General features: G+C 37.9%; 2 protein-coding genes across 4 annotated transcripts in view; both read right to left on the reverse strand.

Moving 5' to 3' along the window:
• The window catches only part of LOC105422581 (uncharacterized), a 532,825-nt gene that overhangs the window by 295,222 nt on the left and 220,884 nt on the right, over nt 1-16,719 (reverse strand). The gene's annotated exons all lie outside the window — the stretch shown is intronic.
• LOC105422612 (uncharacterized) lies at nt 201-4,696 on the reverse strand. Its single transcript, XM_089076501.1, is given in 3 exon segments — nt 201-230; nt 233-418; nt 644-4,696. Coding segments are annotated over 3 exon segments (4,269 nt in total).

Consider the following 16,719-nt stretch of genomic DNA (forward strand, 5'->3'; position numbering starts at 1 on the left):
ATATGTTTAAAATTGTATAAACGAAACATTCAGCGGAACAAAATACATAAAATACGAAACGTGAATAAATGCCAAATTACTTAAAAAAATACACAAACACATATATAGTAATATTCTTAACACTCTGTTATATATAATTATATACAAAAATTATATATAATTAAACAAATGTTAATTGACTCATGTTTAGCTGTCAATTGTCATTCAATTTCTGAATTACTATTAATATCTATGTATTATATTTATCGGAAAGTCGCGAGAGAAAAGTTTTACCAGAAATTCTTCTAATTTTCGTCCAATCTAATATTTTCGTCTTATCTTTAGTATTTGGTAATTTTATATTGAAATTATTTTCCATTTCTAAACTATCAGTTTCATTTACATGTAAACATGCATATGACTTTATACTGCCATCTGTCTGAAAATTTCAAAAATATATATTTTATGTAGAGTTTGTTGCTGTATGTAAATAAATTTTAATAAGATTTAACTTTTACATATGTATATGTTAACAAGTAACTACTTTTTTAAATTTAAAAATTGTAAAATTTCAAAGTATTAATATAACATTTTGACATTACTATGCGCAAACTATTTATTTTCTCTATGATTAAATATTATTTTATACAATATGTGAACCGACCTGATAAGATTCGTTATCATCGAATTTAATGCCATCTTTTTCTTCGGATAAAATCATAGAATCATCACTTGAAACTGAAATATTTAATATTTCTGGATTAACATGTTTAGGAACGTAACAAGAATTTATGAAACAACTTTCAACTTCATTGTCTTTAAAGGATTCTTTCGGTTGGCTTTGATTGTCAGGAGATCTTCCTGAATTATTTGCATTATAAGCAGTTTTAAAGTGTTTATTCTTCTCTTCAATTTTATTTTCAAAATGTCTCATTAGACTCTCATATTTTTTTATTGTGGTATCTTTATTTATCTTAAATAGAATTGCTTCTAGTTCTTTATGTTCTAGATGCATTTTTAAACGAGTTATTTCATTTTGACTATCACTATAAGTCTTACAAATTTCGCTCAGCAGTATCGTGTTATTTTTCTGATCTGAGAACTGAGGTGTGAAATCATGAATTTCTGCTTTTATCGTATTTTCTACATTTTTACATAAATCTTCACAACAATGCAAGTCTTCTTTAGCCAAACTAATATTTTCACTAGCTTCGGTAATTTGTTCGTTTAGATTTCTGGCTTTTTCCTTGTTCGCGATATTCAGATCTATTATATTGCGTACTTCACTTTTCAACGAAATAATTTCAGTCTCTCTTTCTGTTATCTTCGTTGTTAATTCCTTCAGTTTATCCTCGAAAGTCAATTGGGTCTCGGAATATTCACACAATTGTCTGCAAAGCTTATTTTTATCTTTCTGACATTTGTTCAGAATAATCTCAAAATCGTGTACCTTTTGAAACAATCCGTGAACTTTCGCTAACTCATGTTGCATTTTAGCAATCTTTCCATCGAGCCTGTTTATCTGTAAAGTTTTCTGTAATACTTCTTCTTCCAGGCTTTCGAGCTTTGGTAAATGTTTATTTACACATTTATTAGATATTTTACTTAGTTGATCACGCATCAAAGATAATTTATTTTCAAAATCTCTAAATCTCTCTATATATCTTTTTAAGCATTTGGAAATTCGACTTTCATTTTCTTCCTTAACTGCTAATTTGTGAATCAATTCACGAATCTCATGTTTATATTCTTCTATTTTATTTTCTATTATCTTAAATAAATCATCACGTTTGATCGCAATTTCACTCTTCTTTTCGATCAATTCTTCCAAAGCTTCCTTTTCATACAATAACTGACATTCATTCACACAAGCCGTTTCATCTAATGCATAAATTGCATCTCTGATGGTTTCTAGATCCCGAGATAATTTGGCAATATATAACATTTCTTGATAATTCCATCTATTCGAAAAGGTGCAATCTATTTTGAACTGTTCAACGCTATCTTTTGCAGCAATATGACTATCTTCATCGACGATGCAAGTTTGTGTACACTTGTCTTCGTGCGTACTCATGTTGTCACTTACGCTGATAGATCTTCGACTTTCGTTTTGTAATTCACTACTTATACCCGAATCATCTTTGCTGCTTCTATCGCTCGATCTAGAAACGCTACAATCCATACTACCATTATTTTCGAAGAAACTTTTACGATCGTCAAACATGTTAGAATCATTCTTTCTTATTGATTCTACACAATTTTGTGTAGCAAACAACTTTGGAACAATAATCCAATCATTCAACTCTTGTTGCTCAACTGCAGATGAACTGATGCACGGCATCTGTGAAGAACTTTTCTCAGTAAACGCGTTATCCTGGAAAAAATTATTTATCGTATCATCAAATGAAATATTTGTCGATCGATCACATTTGCATTTTTGATTTTTTATATCCTCATTTTTTGTATCATTCAAGCATTGAATTTCAGCAAACTGTCTTCCTTGCATCTGTGCGTGATGCTGCAACTGGATGATGTAAGCTTCTTTGCGTAAAAGTTCTTTCTCCATTTCTTTCATTTTGATCAATATATCATTCAGAAGATCCTCAGATTTTAATGATCTTTGTTTTTCTCTTGAAGCAATTTCAACATTTTTGTTCTCCATTGCGCTGATCTCTTCAAGTTTCTTCTCGGTCCCTTTTACTTTTTCGTCTATTAACTGTTCCAGATTGTTCATGAGACAATCAGCATTGTCCTCGATGTTTTCACTGTTGCCACCCCACTTTCGAATTCCGGCTCGCATGAGCTGTCGAAACTTTTTCAATTCTTCCATTACCAAAGCCAATTCGAAGCTACATTTGTTCTTTTCGCACAGGATAGCCTTGTTCTCTTTCCTCAATTTCTTCACCGCTTCTTTCAGAACCATTACTTTGGAAGTAACCTGCGTATTCTCAGCTTTGAGCTCTTCGTAAAGCGCGTGATTGTCCTCGGTGTAATCACCATTATCTCCTCGCTTTCTTTTCTTATGCCGCATCAGATTATCAATGCGCTCCTTGTAAAAGCTTTCGACCCGTTTGACAGACCATTTCAATAGATCGTGTTCCTCAATCTCGATCTCCTTGGCACGTTCTTTGTAAGTCGCTTCCAGCTTTTTAATCACGCATGAATAATGATCGGCTAGTTGTTGTCGAATTACATATTCGTTATTTAGCATTTCATTTCTCGCAATTTCCAATTCTCGTTTCAGCCTTCTGTTCTCTTCTCGTATATTTTTACATGCCGAATCGTCACAGTTAATTATCTCTAGGATCTCAGAGCTTCGATGATTACACGATGATGTAATATTAACGGCATACGTTTCTAAATCTCCGATAGTTTCTTCAAATTCACTTACTCGTTTGCATTCCTTATAATGATCAGTTAAAAACTTTCTAACAATATCACAGAAATTAAAAATGTTCTGCGTTTCATCAATATTATTTGATGTAAAAGCGATATTCACTATAATACTCAAATTTTCTTGACCCGAGAGAGCAGGTTGACATATTCTCGTTAACTTCGACTCGCGAAATGGTGCTACTTGATTGTGACCTACAGCTTTGAGGCATCTACCAAGTACCAACAGACTATTGTTAATGTGGCTCGCTTTGCGCATGTCTGATTTTTCAAATTGTACAGAACCAGCCAGATCGCAGAAGGTCAATGTACTAAGTACCACTTCGTCCGTTGCATGATCTTTCTGATATCTTAGTAGTTCCATTGTAAAAATGGTGTGCGATCGGGAGATCATTTTCGATTGGCCCGCTATAAGAATCTGACAGGCTTCCAACGCAGTTATGACGTGCAACTTCTGCAAACCGCAAATGTAAGTTCGCCCTTCGGTGCTCACGGCTAGTCTCAACGGGGAGTGAGTTTCCGCATCATCCAACAGATCGTAAACGTTACCGTTGTAAATCTCCACGAAAGACAGCCACAGAGCATACATCGATTCGCTGTTGTAGCACTCCTCGTATTCGTCAGAATTCGCGTTCTCTGGCCACAAATTTTTTAGGTATTGTTTAGCCTCCGTAAATATCTGCTTTGTATTCAACGATCGTCCGTTTAATACTCGCATTTTTTGTTGCATCTCGAAAGCTCGTGCGGTCTCGCTCAGACAAAGCATGGTATCCCTAAACGGCTTGTACCACGGCGCTATGGTGCAGTTTATCGCCGAAAACACAAGCTCGATACTGCGCGTTATTATACCGGGTGATGCAGGCGTGCCGAACAGCGTATAAGTCTTCCCGGAATCCCTCATGCCGTAAGTCATAATGGTCGAACTTTTACCGCCGAGGAACTCCACGACTCGATGTTTTATGGATCCCTCGAACATCTCCTCCTGCGAAGTTTTTGATCTAAAGATCTTTGTAAAAGCGTGCCGTCTACCTTCGGCCTCACTTGATTTCGTACACTTCGAATTCCGAATGAATTTATTCTCGAACGTCAAAAGAGTTCTCGGATTGAGTATGAAATAATTTTGTTGAAGCATCGATGGTGTTGGTTTTATTCTCAGATACATTTCGACTGTCGTAGCAAATATTTTAGAAGTTCGTGTTGATTTTGAATCAATGGCCTTCTTATCGCATTGCGATGAAAGGAAGTGATTCGTCTCGACTTCTTGATTGCATTTATCCGCGAACATGCTAAGACTTTTTGAAAAACTTTTATCGGTTGACGTCATATTGAGTTTCAATACGAATTAAAACGCGTGATAAAATGATATCCCAAAAATTACAATTTGTTTATGGTTATCAAGAAGGTTATTTTACATCCATGCTTTGTAATATTTCTGAAAAATTAAATATTGTTTTAGGTATATGACAATATAAATTAATTTTTATATAACTTACTGATTTCGTAGTTTTCTGTATATTTTAATTTTCATAGAACACCTTCAATTTTATTAGATAACTTCTATAAATATTGATAGCCTTAATATTGTATATTTTCATTTTTGAACTATGTTCAAGTTCAGTAGTGTCAGTTATATTCACGTGTAAGAACACAGAAATTAACTTATAAAAGATTATATATAAATACAGAACTACATTTGTTATACTTAAAATAGATATGTTTGAAGTTTGGTGAAAGAAAGATAATTTTAATATGGTCCAATGTAGCTATAAAAAACACAGTGTTAAATTACAAGTACATGGTGATTGAAATAACAAAAAGAAAGAGTATAATAATAAATATCACGCGAGTAAAATAAAATCCCATCCTGTAATTTGCCAGCTGCACCATTCGAAGGAGTATCTAACTTTGTCGCTAATATGCATGTCGTAGTTTATTCGAAGAGACACATTTCCTCTTTCGAAGCCATACATCTGTCGCCAAGGCACGCCAACGCGCGTTCTGACCGCGAGACGGGCACGGAGACGTACTCGCAGAAATTCGGCGATGACATCCGCGATACATACGGCAAAACGCGCCGGGTGGAAGAGGCACGTCGGGATGTCAAGGAAGAGGAGGAAGAGGAATCCTCCCGCGACCGCCTCGAAATATCTTCAAAGACGACCAAGCGGCAATTTATATACGCATGTCGCCCGGCTCATTAAACGCAGCCAATCAAAGCCGAAGCTAATAACGGCCGCGGCCGCGGCGCGCGCGGCGCGTTCCAGGATGGGACGCGCGATGCGCGAAATCCGCCGTAATCTCGGCATCGGAATCGGTATCGCGGGCACAAGTCGGCCACTGTGCCGTCGTGCACCGGCCTGACCGCCGAATGCGGTCCGAACGTCGTCGGATCGGCGGTGCCTTTCAAGCCACAATCGACCCCTTGTATCGACAGTGCGGCGGCCGTCGCCGCGTCCGCCTCCCGGCAGCCCTTCCGCCGCTGGAGCGGTCCTTCTGCTGGGACTTCGCTTTTCGTCTCAGCCGCTCCCTCGAGTGTATATCGCTTCATCGCACGCGCGCGCGTCTTCAACCGTATCTCTCTTGCCGGGTTAAAGCTTGCCGCTGCGCCATCCGCATCTTCGGTGGTCCTTCGTTTCTTCGTCAATATCCACATATCGATATGTTCTATAATAATTAAACACGATGATACGAACGTATGAAACTGACATTTCTATGAAAAATGTGATAGTCGTATTTTAATTAGCTATGTCCGACGTTGTTTTTAATTAACTTAATCCAAAACTTAAGAAATATGGTATATAAATTTCTGTATAAAAATTTTACGTTCGAATCTTTGCTTCCTCTCATTATTCTTATTCTTCTGTATTTTCCTGACGATACTTGAAATACAGAAATAAATAACTCTTTCGGCAAACTTATAGAAAGCTCGAGTCCCCATCGCGTGTCGAATCGAGATGAAACTTTGTTCAGGTCGAAGACTATAACGGAGACTCGAGGGATCTTAAGTATTTACGTCATAATAGACACATCACTTTTGATCTACGGCGTAACTCGCGATACGGTCCAACGTGCCGGTCGTAAAAACCTCGAAGAAGAAGAAAGAGAAGGTCGAGAAAGCGGGAAGAAACAAGAAGGAAGGTCCTCTTCTTTACGGCGAGAAGAAGAACGCGTAAGCGTCGATATATACGCGCGCTCGTATATAAGATGTTGCTGGTGTATGAAAAATAACAGCCGTTGTGCTCGCCCCCCCCCCCTATATCGGGCGTTAATGCCTCCACGGTGGATTGATGTTCCGCCTTTATGGGTTATTTATTTAATACTGACAAATTTCACCCGATACCCCCCTGCCACCGGTGGCCCCGTCGACCATCGCCGGCCGCGTCTTTTATGGCGCTTTTGATGGCGCTGGAGAACGAAAACGGTATTCGGTACCAATGATTCGAACAGAGATTCTCGATACGAATACGAACGATAGGAATGCGCGTCTTGAAACTCTGCGAATCGATTTACGCATCATTCTGTCTATCGTTTTTCTATCGTTTTTCCTATTTTTAATATTTAATATTATCATTGTAAGAAAAGAGAAAAAATATATAAATAATAATAAAAATATATATAAGATCCACCATGTGATTACATTATTTTCGTTATCAATTTTTAGTAATTTTCTTTTAATAAAATATAAAAAAAAAATCTAATATTGAAAATATTACACGCTCATTTTTTTATCTTAGCTAAGATTTAATTCCGCCAAAAAGATTTCAGACGCCCCGAGCTTTACGAGACAATGTAATCGTACAACACTTCAATCTAGGATCAATAATTAACCACACAGTAACCCATCTGTTCGCATATTTTCCCTTCGCACTTACTAGCCGTATTATTATGATTTAATTACTCCGAATGATTAATTAATAACGCGCTATGGCTACGGTCATTCGCGCCGCTCGAGACGGCAATGCAGTCAATGGTTCCCGAACGCGATTGATTGGTCTGTATCGATAAGTTTTATTACACACGCGGAGTATGCGTGCATACTCTGGGCGCGTGTGCGTCGATGCGTGTCTTGTGGCAGCTGCCGGACTCGCGCGGCGACGCGTAAGGAAGAATGATGATGATGATGATGATGACGACGATGGTCGCATGCAAGAAGAGGGGAAGATGGCTATACCACGCGTGTTTCAAATCAACTCAAATAATAATGATGAGTTATAAATGCCATTGGACGGCCCAGACTGATCCCGGGTTAAGATACGTCGTCGCATCCGCGCATCTCTCCTGATGCGAAGTCATGTATCCGCGATTTAACGTAAACGCGGCTGCGCTCTCCGCAATCAAGGTTATACGCTAATCACGATGAGAGTACGTTGTCGCAATACATTATCGCTATGGAACAAGCCTGACAGCGTAGATCAGAGATACGAACGTTTATTCTTTCCTTTTTTTTTTTTTTTTTCACGCGGTGTGGCATCCACCGTGTGGCCTCGATGACTCGTGCGGTGTAACGTGAGCGATTCATCGAGGCCTTAATAGACGTTGCGCGTGCAAAAATAATAAATTCGGGATAGGTTGTAAAATCGCGCACGCATATAATTCGCGGTAGCGAATTAATCGAGAAAGGAAAACTTAAAATAGACGCGGTATCGCATTATTAAAGCGAATCGCCGGTTGTAGTCAGCCTGGTAATTAGATGCAGGTAGTGCGTGAGTTATGGCCTGGTAATTGTAGGGCAGACGGACGGCGTTACCGCAAATGTTAACGATTGTCTATGTATCTTCGTGATGATCGTGATCAAAGAAACAGGTAAAATTCTCATAAATATCGCCCCGGCACAATACGTATCCTACATATGTTACCACGCGGATCACGCGCGCATGCATTCTCGATGCGACAAATGCGATTCCCGAACTAATTACATCGTAATATATACGTAAATGTAAAATTGCACGAGCTTCTACCTGCCATCAAAAGTTGTTCTCGCCGTAGCGAGTGGATAATATTCGCATTACCGTCACTTTCTGCATTAATAACGGTCGACTTGCGGACCAATTAAGACACATCGCCGAGCACATGATCGAAGGGGCCTTTAGTGACAGTTGGCGTCATTAAAGCGACGATGCCCGGCCATGTGAGGGCCCCATATTCGTTTTTAAACAATTTCATAGCACGAGAAGCGATCCCTATCGCCGCGTATCATCTCTGTGAGATCATCGGTGACCATCGTTATGAGCGCGCGTCATTTCCGTTCAAAGCCATGGCTGGATTATTGTCGATCGTCAAACATCTGTCTGTATGAGCTAATGCGATCGTGCTTCAATCGATTTCGATCAAAACTTGTATGATCTACATAGAGTTGCATCAACATTTTTATGGATATTTTTTACTTTAAATAATATGATCACGCTTAGCATTAAATACTTAAAGCGTACTACTTTCAAAAGTTGTATTGAAAATATTTTTTCTAAAAAAAAAAATAATTTATTATAATTAAGATATTTTTATATTAAATGTTATATTGAATTTTTTAATCGTACGATTAATTTTTTAAAATTAATTCAAAATAGCATTATGTGTATATAATTTCACTTTATAATCCATTTAATTAATTTTTTTTCTGTTTCAATTACATTAAAATTATTTTGTTATATAATCGTCTTTAATTTCATCATCTTTTAATAAATCCTGCGAAAATCCATAAACTTCATTTCGTTGCAACTAGAAGCCGAAAAATCCATCATAGACTTCATATAAGAAAAGACGGTTGAATTCACGTCTTCAGACGTCAGTTTCTCAAGCAGCTTCGACCGTTTCGCCTCGAAGATATTAGATTTAGCCATTTGTTTGCCGAAAGTCTCATAAATATAAGCTCCCTTTGACAGCATCCCACGGGTTTTATCCGCCGTCGTGATCTCATGGGTGGGCGGATAGATGAATGCGCGGGGTGCGGCGGTATACGACAGAGGGGTGAGATCGATTCGATATAGTTCGTCTTCATTCTGGCACCAGTATTCCCAATTAACGAGATCCTTTCAACGGCCATGGAGATAAGGTGGAGAGAGGTTACATTTATAAATATGATGATCGTAAAAGGAAGCATTACCATCGATGAGATGAGGCAGATTTTCTGACGCTGCTTGGAAAAACGAGAGAGAGAGAGAGAGAGAGAGAGAGAGAGAGAGAGAGAGAGAGAGAAGCGCAGTTATTGCATGGAGAAAGGGACGAAATTGATGGCGACGCAACGGGACGGGTATAGGAGATCTTACGGATCGTGTCGGGCGTAATCTAAAGGGAATAATTAATGCCTGCTTCATTGGCGTAAGCTTTCACCAATCGCGAAATTTCCAAGCTGATCCTTGTGTTAATTAAGAATGTTTCTCATATCTATTACGCACTGTAAATTATTAACAGATTTATTTTTGGCGTATAATTTTACGATTAAAGTATTTCTTCTAATTTAAATTTAATGTATAGAAGTAAATTTGAAATTTTCTTGTGTAAAATTTAACACTTGAAGTTAATAATATTACTTAAGGGAGTGTATCTCATCAAATGCACTTCTCACAATTGCTTATAAATAATTGTTTAATTAATCTCACGGTAGTTGATTCTAACTTTTGACGGTGTTTGTGTAACAACAAATTTCAATGCAAGGAACGTCGAGTTAGACCCAGGCAGCTGCACGAAGGCTTATAGGGGCGTCGCTGGAGCTGATCAAAGACGATGAAGCTTCGGGGAAGAAAATTGGTAAAGAGGGACTCTATACGCGCTACAAGCGTATCCGTCGAACGATTTTACACGAGACGTGAAAGGACGGGAAGGAGGGGGTGACAGCATCAGAACTAATACTCTGTTATATCAGGAGTTAGAGGTGTTAACGAATTATGTCGTTTACCGGATGTAGTTAGAAGAAGAAGAGGAGGAGGCCAAAAGGAATGAGAAAACAAATTCTTCTCCCATCACTTATCGTCTTTTCAACGCATTCCCTTCTTATTAGAAGGGAACGAATAATTATTGAATAATATAATGAACAATTCACTATTTCGTAAAATTAGAGCCTCAAGTTCTTTACATTTTAGCTATTGTGAACTAATGACGCTGGATTATAAGTAGTTCTATTTTTGGATCTTTCGGCAAATGCGCATATTACTATTTAGAAAACAGAATTGATGCTCCTTGATCGTATTTTCCCTTAATATATATTAAGTGTCGTGCGAATCGAGAGCGAAGAAAAATCATTACCGGTAACGCGAAATGACCTTGGTCAACCTGCGGTCCACGATCTGTCCACAAATCATCGACGGGCATTCGCCAAACTGTAATCAGTGTTCATTAGCCTGGCCAAGCCGCGATTCTACAGGGTTTCTCCCGTGGGGAGATCTTTTCAATAACTCTTGGTCGGCGGTAATTGGTGGCGGGCGATATCTCTCGTAGCTCCACTCCTTGCCTTTTCTTGCTCCGGGTCCTCCACAATGTCGTATATAACAATATCCCCGGCTGTCCCGACCTGACCGCTATAGATAGAGAAACATTAAGTGTCCAGGACACGCACTCACACAGACGATGTGCTCACACATCGTGGAAGAACAACAAGTAACTGATGTGGATATGTCCTGTGACGCACATTGACAACGACCAACCACGACAACGTTCGAGAGAGGAGGATGAAATTCGTGTTGGCTACCAATACCCACCCTTCTTCCATTTCATGTCTTATAGATACCTCTGGATCAGTCGTTCTCATTTTCCTCCGCTAAAATAATCTTGCGAAAAAATTTCAACTAAATAAGATCATGCTTGAATTTATAATTAATTTATATATATAAATAAAGTTTAATCATTCTTTCGAAGCGAATTGAATCTTTTGACTAAACATCGAATAAATATTTTTATAATTTTAAATATTATTTGTATTTATATTTTTCTACGCTTTATCATATTTATTTTTATGATTAAATACAAATCCAGATTTAAACGGTTTTATTTGTGAAAATGTTTAAAGATAACAAAGACACAGATGGCACATATTTGAGAGCCGCTGGTAGAAAAGCGGCAGATCGGAAGGGAGTAGCTCGGCTGAGGGGGTTGAACAGACGCACATTGGGTCATAAACGTTTATATTGCGCTCAGTGCGCCAGTAATGCCGATATTGGCAAGTTATTGGTCCCTTTCTTGAACGTGGAACCTTCGGGTATCAGCAAGGCCACCGCAAACCGTAGCGTATTTTCGTTAATCCGGGGAAGTATCGCTCGGTATAGAGTACAGAAAGTTTAATTGGAAATATTGGGGAAACCGAAAGTGCCGGAGGATAGTGCCGGTAGCGGGTGTTTTGAACTGGCGTATTAAATGAAGGTACTCTCTTTGTAACGGCAATCATATTCGCATTATCGAAACACTTTTTGTGCATTTCACGTTAAAAATGTTAGAATACTTGTATCTTTAATACGATCCGATATCTTTGAGAAAAAATAAGAACGTCATATTCTTTTTATATTTTTTTATATTTAATATATACGAATTATATAACATACGTTTATTTTGTAGATTTTATTTTCTAATTAAATCGTTATATTTTAAAAATGTTTAATTATGTCAAATTATGCTATCTAAAATTGACTAATTCTGAAAATATTATCATTTAGAACAAATAATTATCTTTTTTTTAATCTCTCTCTCTCTCTCTCTCTCTCTCTCTCTCTCTCTCTCTCTCTCTCTCTCTCTCTCTTATAAAAAAATATTTATAAAATCTGGAATTACTTGGAGAACATCGAGGCCGACGAAATTTTCTTTCTGGCGATACTTGCTAGACCCAATCAACTGATATCGCGGGCTTAAGCCTCCCAAGAGCAGCAACTCCTGATACGACGGTAGTTCGACGATGGTTAGGCGGCTTGATCACGAGTTAGTGGTTCGAGATGGCAGCGCGGCCAGTATAGACCATGGAAGGAAGAGAAGGCCAAGCCGACTTTATGTCGGGACGTAAGCCGGTTATAGGCACTGCCGATGTTATTTGATGGCCAAATGCACTCCACCAGCGCAGGGTGACCTAGCCTCGCCCGTCTTCTAACCGATCTCTATCGTCCACCTAGTATTTTCCAGACCACCTCCATCCTGATCTCCCCTCTATCAACGTGTTAGGTAAAGAAAAATTCAGTACATCATGTTTTATAGAAACACGAGATATTGTACATTTCTGAGAATTCGCGTTATCAGTTTCCAAATTGTTCAAAAACTTCTGTATTTGTAAATGTAACACTCATATAGAAATCGTAACATTTACAACGCAACAAATATACGCACACCCTATTACATGATTCATTAATTGCTAGATTTAGCAAGTGACTGAGACAAATCTTCATCCCTTTCTTTTTTCTTCTTTCTTCATATTTATCACAGAGGAACGACCGAGAAAATGGCAAGCCTTCCGCGTGCGAATATTAAAGAGCCATCGATAGTCAAGCATCGCGCAAAGGTATAAGAAACGACGCCAGCAGCAATGGAAGGGCAGACAAAGGGAGGGTAGAGCAAAGAGAGATCCACCGCTTCCACCTGCCTCTTCTCTCCGGCTTGACTCGCGCTCGGGCAAGCATAAAACGCGCCGCGCGCATTTCCCACCCCCGCGCATTAATACCTAACCGCGCCCGCAAAACTTAATGAATTCTTTAGCGAGATCAAAAAGAACTCCGGTCGGCCGATACGACGAGCGGCGGGAACGGTTTTCTACCTTCTTTTTTTTTTTTTAAAGCAGGGAATAAAATTGAACGGCGATATTCCCGGTACGGTTTAACGACGACATACACCTCCGGGCCTCCCTTACTGCATCCCCCTATGTTCTCCGCTTCTCTTAACGAGGTTCTACCAAACTCTGCAACTCTCCCCTTGTCTTTCTTGTCGCGTTTGCAGCACGAGGTGATAGTGCGTTATATTTCATTGAGTTTTATCGAGTCGAGTGCCTGATAATTAATATAAAAAAATTCGTTATAGATATTATATATTTTATATCATATATTTTGATATGTTAAATTATTAAAATATATATTGATTAGAACTTATTTAATTTAAATAATCGCAATCTTTTTTTAATTTAGAATTAATGGTAATAAAATTTGTGTATTAATTTTAAATATATTATTCAATAATCTCACAAAGATGATATATATTAGGAAACTTTAATGCCTAACAATAATATATTATTTGATTGTCATTTGTTTTCTTTACGTCATAATTCATAGACAAATCAGAATATTAAACGACACCTTAACGCTTCAGAAATTTCAGTCAAATTTGTAGCTAGGCGGGCAATTCATTACCAAACTTCTACGAGATTTAATAAGACAGTGATATGCCAAGATAGCCGCCACGCGAAGTGAGAAAAGAGGAAGTGAAAGAGACGGACACATGCCTTCGGTAAGCTCCCGCTATTCAAGACAGAACGGCCACCACCTTGGTGCCGGCTGAATTGCTCGCGACTGCATGTCTTAGGGTGATTGGGAGTTATGACTCCTAAACCGTACTCCTGGGCGTCGGAAGGACTTGACACAGGTCAGATACCGCCTCGTAAAATGTTATGAGAATTAATGTCACTCCCCCACTCTCTTCATCCCCTACATCACCCACCTTCGCATGCCACCCCCTTCGTCACCCTCGCTATCCGAGCATTTCCTCTGACGCCAACGACAGTGCGATGTCCTTTCGGTATAGCCAATTTCGTCGTTACGGTGACCACAACTTTTGCGGCTAATGGAAAAGTCGATACCCGATTGCCCGAGCACCATTAAGATGCGACCGACCAATCGCATGTTAAGATTCATCTGGCTGTCTTACGATCACCGATCAATCGTAAGATTGCCACGCTTAGTAATTTGCGTGATGTTTATGAGTCTGGGTATAATTTTATATGCGTATATACGATTTTAAATTACAGTCAATGTTTGATATGTCAGTTATCTTGATATCATAAATGTTTTCTTGATGTTCTTGACGTATTCGTGTGTGACAAAGAATTCTGTTTACCTAATGTTTAGATATATTTTTATAATTTCCATTCTAGATTAATATTTTTATAACTCGTTTTATATCTTTCTAACAATCAATCATTTACTTCTTAGATTATGCAATATATATTATAATCATATAAACATTTCTTTTTCTATAAATCATATAATATATTACAGTAATTTTAAAAATTATTTATATTATTATAATTAATTACTAAGTAAAACTTGTATTGTCATAAAATATTTTATTTTATAAGTTACGAAACGCCTGAATTCAAACATATTTATATTGCGTTGAGTACGCAGGATTATTGGATACAGTTAAAGAATCTATTTTTCGAGTAATTATCGAGATGAAATTTAATTAACGTGGTCTGTCGTCATGATACCGGTGAACAAACAAAATTTCCGTTCTTCTCTTGTGTCTAATTTCTCTCATTTATGAACATTCGAACAGTTGAACAAATATTTTGTAGCCACACATCAATGTCGACAAGAGAACCACGGCACTAATTATTATTTCCTTTTTTTTCCTTTTTTTCAATCGAAATCTGTCACAACGGATGCTATGCATGCGACGCACTTTTCGTTCATATCAACAAACTGCATTCCGCATCGAATTATAACCAAAACCTTTTAAAATGATGTACTTCCTGGATTTAACAGGCTATATAAGCAAAATTATATGTATATTTTAAATAGATATGTATATTTTTTGTCAAAAACTTTGTTAATTATTATTTATTCAATCATAAAAATAATATAAAAAATTAATAATACAATAACAATTAATTGACGGATTTATGGATATTATTTATTTCAATTTGTAATTGAATCAATGTAATTAAATAAATAAAAAGAACTATGAGAAGAAAAAGACATTAAAATTTTTTTATTATATCTTAATTTTGCTTTATGAAAGAATATTTTTACTAATTATATTATTCCTTTTGATAAATTACATCTTTTTTAATAATAATATTCTAATATGCAAATAGAAAAAGTAAATCGATAACCCTTGTTATACTTGCTTTACTCTAAATTTATCTTAAAATTTTACAGTGCCTGTTATTGACGAGAAGTAACTTAATAATAACAATAATAGCAATGTATGTATAGCAAAAAACATACCGTTCATCTTTCTGTTAAAATTTTTCCCGCAAAATCGAAAAGTATGCGTTCGTCGAACAATACGCGACGATGAGTTCGCATATACGAGCACTCGTGGTAACGTGGCCTCATAAAGACGCTATACATCGGCAATCGCTGGATGAGTGGCCTCTTCCGGTCGCCCACCAGCGTTCCATGGCGTGTGTATATTAGCCGGCGGTGTTGCGGCCGTCAGTTTAGACGATGATTTAGTGGAGGCATTGATTGGGTCGATCAGAGGCCATATCATCTCATTTAAAGCCTTCCATCATCGGTGCCACTATTTATAGAGCGACCTATCGCGCGTTCGTCCGCCTCAGCGACGATGATCGAATCAATTTTCGTCCGCGTTCCTTTCGCGCGATACCGCGCGCGCGCGCGCGCGCCCGCGTGTACTACATCCGTGTAAATGCCGGCTGTAACAACGATTGGAAGATTGCACGGAAGTCTTCGCAGCGAGACCTCCGTCCTTTCAATATCGCCTACGCTATTCATACGGCTGAGTCTCCCGTCATTAATCGACGCAGACGGTCGAAATAAACATGTTGTTTGGTGGCGTGGAATCGTACGCGCGCGTCTTTCGAGTAGAATTAATTTTAGACGAAATAATGAGAGAGGTCAAAAACTGTCTGGTCGCTCATTTATAGTGCAAAACGCGACTGGACGTGTGCAATACCTTTGCAACGAGCGTGTATTCGCAACGCCAATAAAAATAACAATTCGATGCAAAAGATGGCAAATAATATTTTTTCCCCTCCCTTTCCTTTTTATAATTTGGAGAACGGTACTGCAACACAGGCATGCGAAAAAGGGATGCGTTAGGTATTTCAAAATAAATCAAATAAAAATGTGTGGTATAAAATTTATAAAAATGTATGTAATAATAGTTCTTCTGTGGATAAAGATCCGTTTCCCGTGTCTGCTTCATTCCTCTTTATAAAAGAAGACTATGTATCCTGAAACGTCAGAATTCACAAAAACGGGAACTGTTGCGGGAATGACGCGTATTCTGTGTCCGCGATTTCCGAGTTACGTAAAATTCATACGAAGAAGAGACCGGCAGATGATATGATTTGTTGCGCGAGAAACGCAGTGTAAAAGACCGCTACGCATGTAATTACGAAAAACATAAATTCTTACCGTACGCTTCGTATCATAATTAAAACAAATGTTTGAAATGTAACACTGCGGTATCATTGAATTA

This window comes from Pogonomyrmex barbatus, unplaced genomic scaffold (assembly GCF_055798465.1).
Source record: "Pogonomyrmex barbatus isolate J1 unplaced genomic scaffold, ASM5579846v1 scaffold2, whole genome shotgun sequence".
NCBI classification, from domain to species: domain Eukaryota; kingdom Metazoa; phylum Arthropoda; class Insecta; order Hymenoptera; family Formicidae; genus Pogonomyrmex; species Pogonomyrmex barbatus.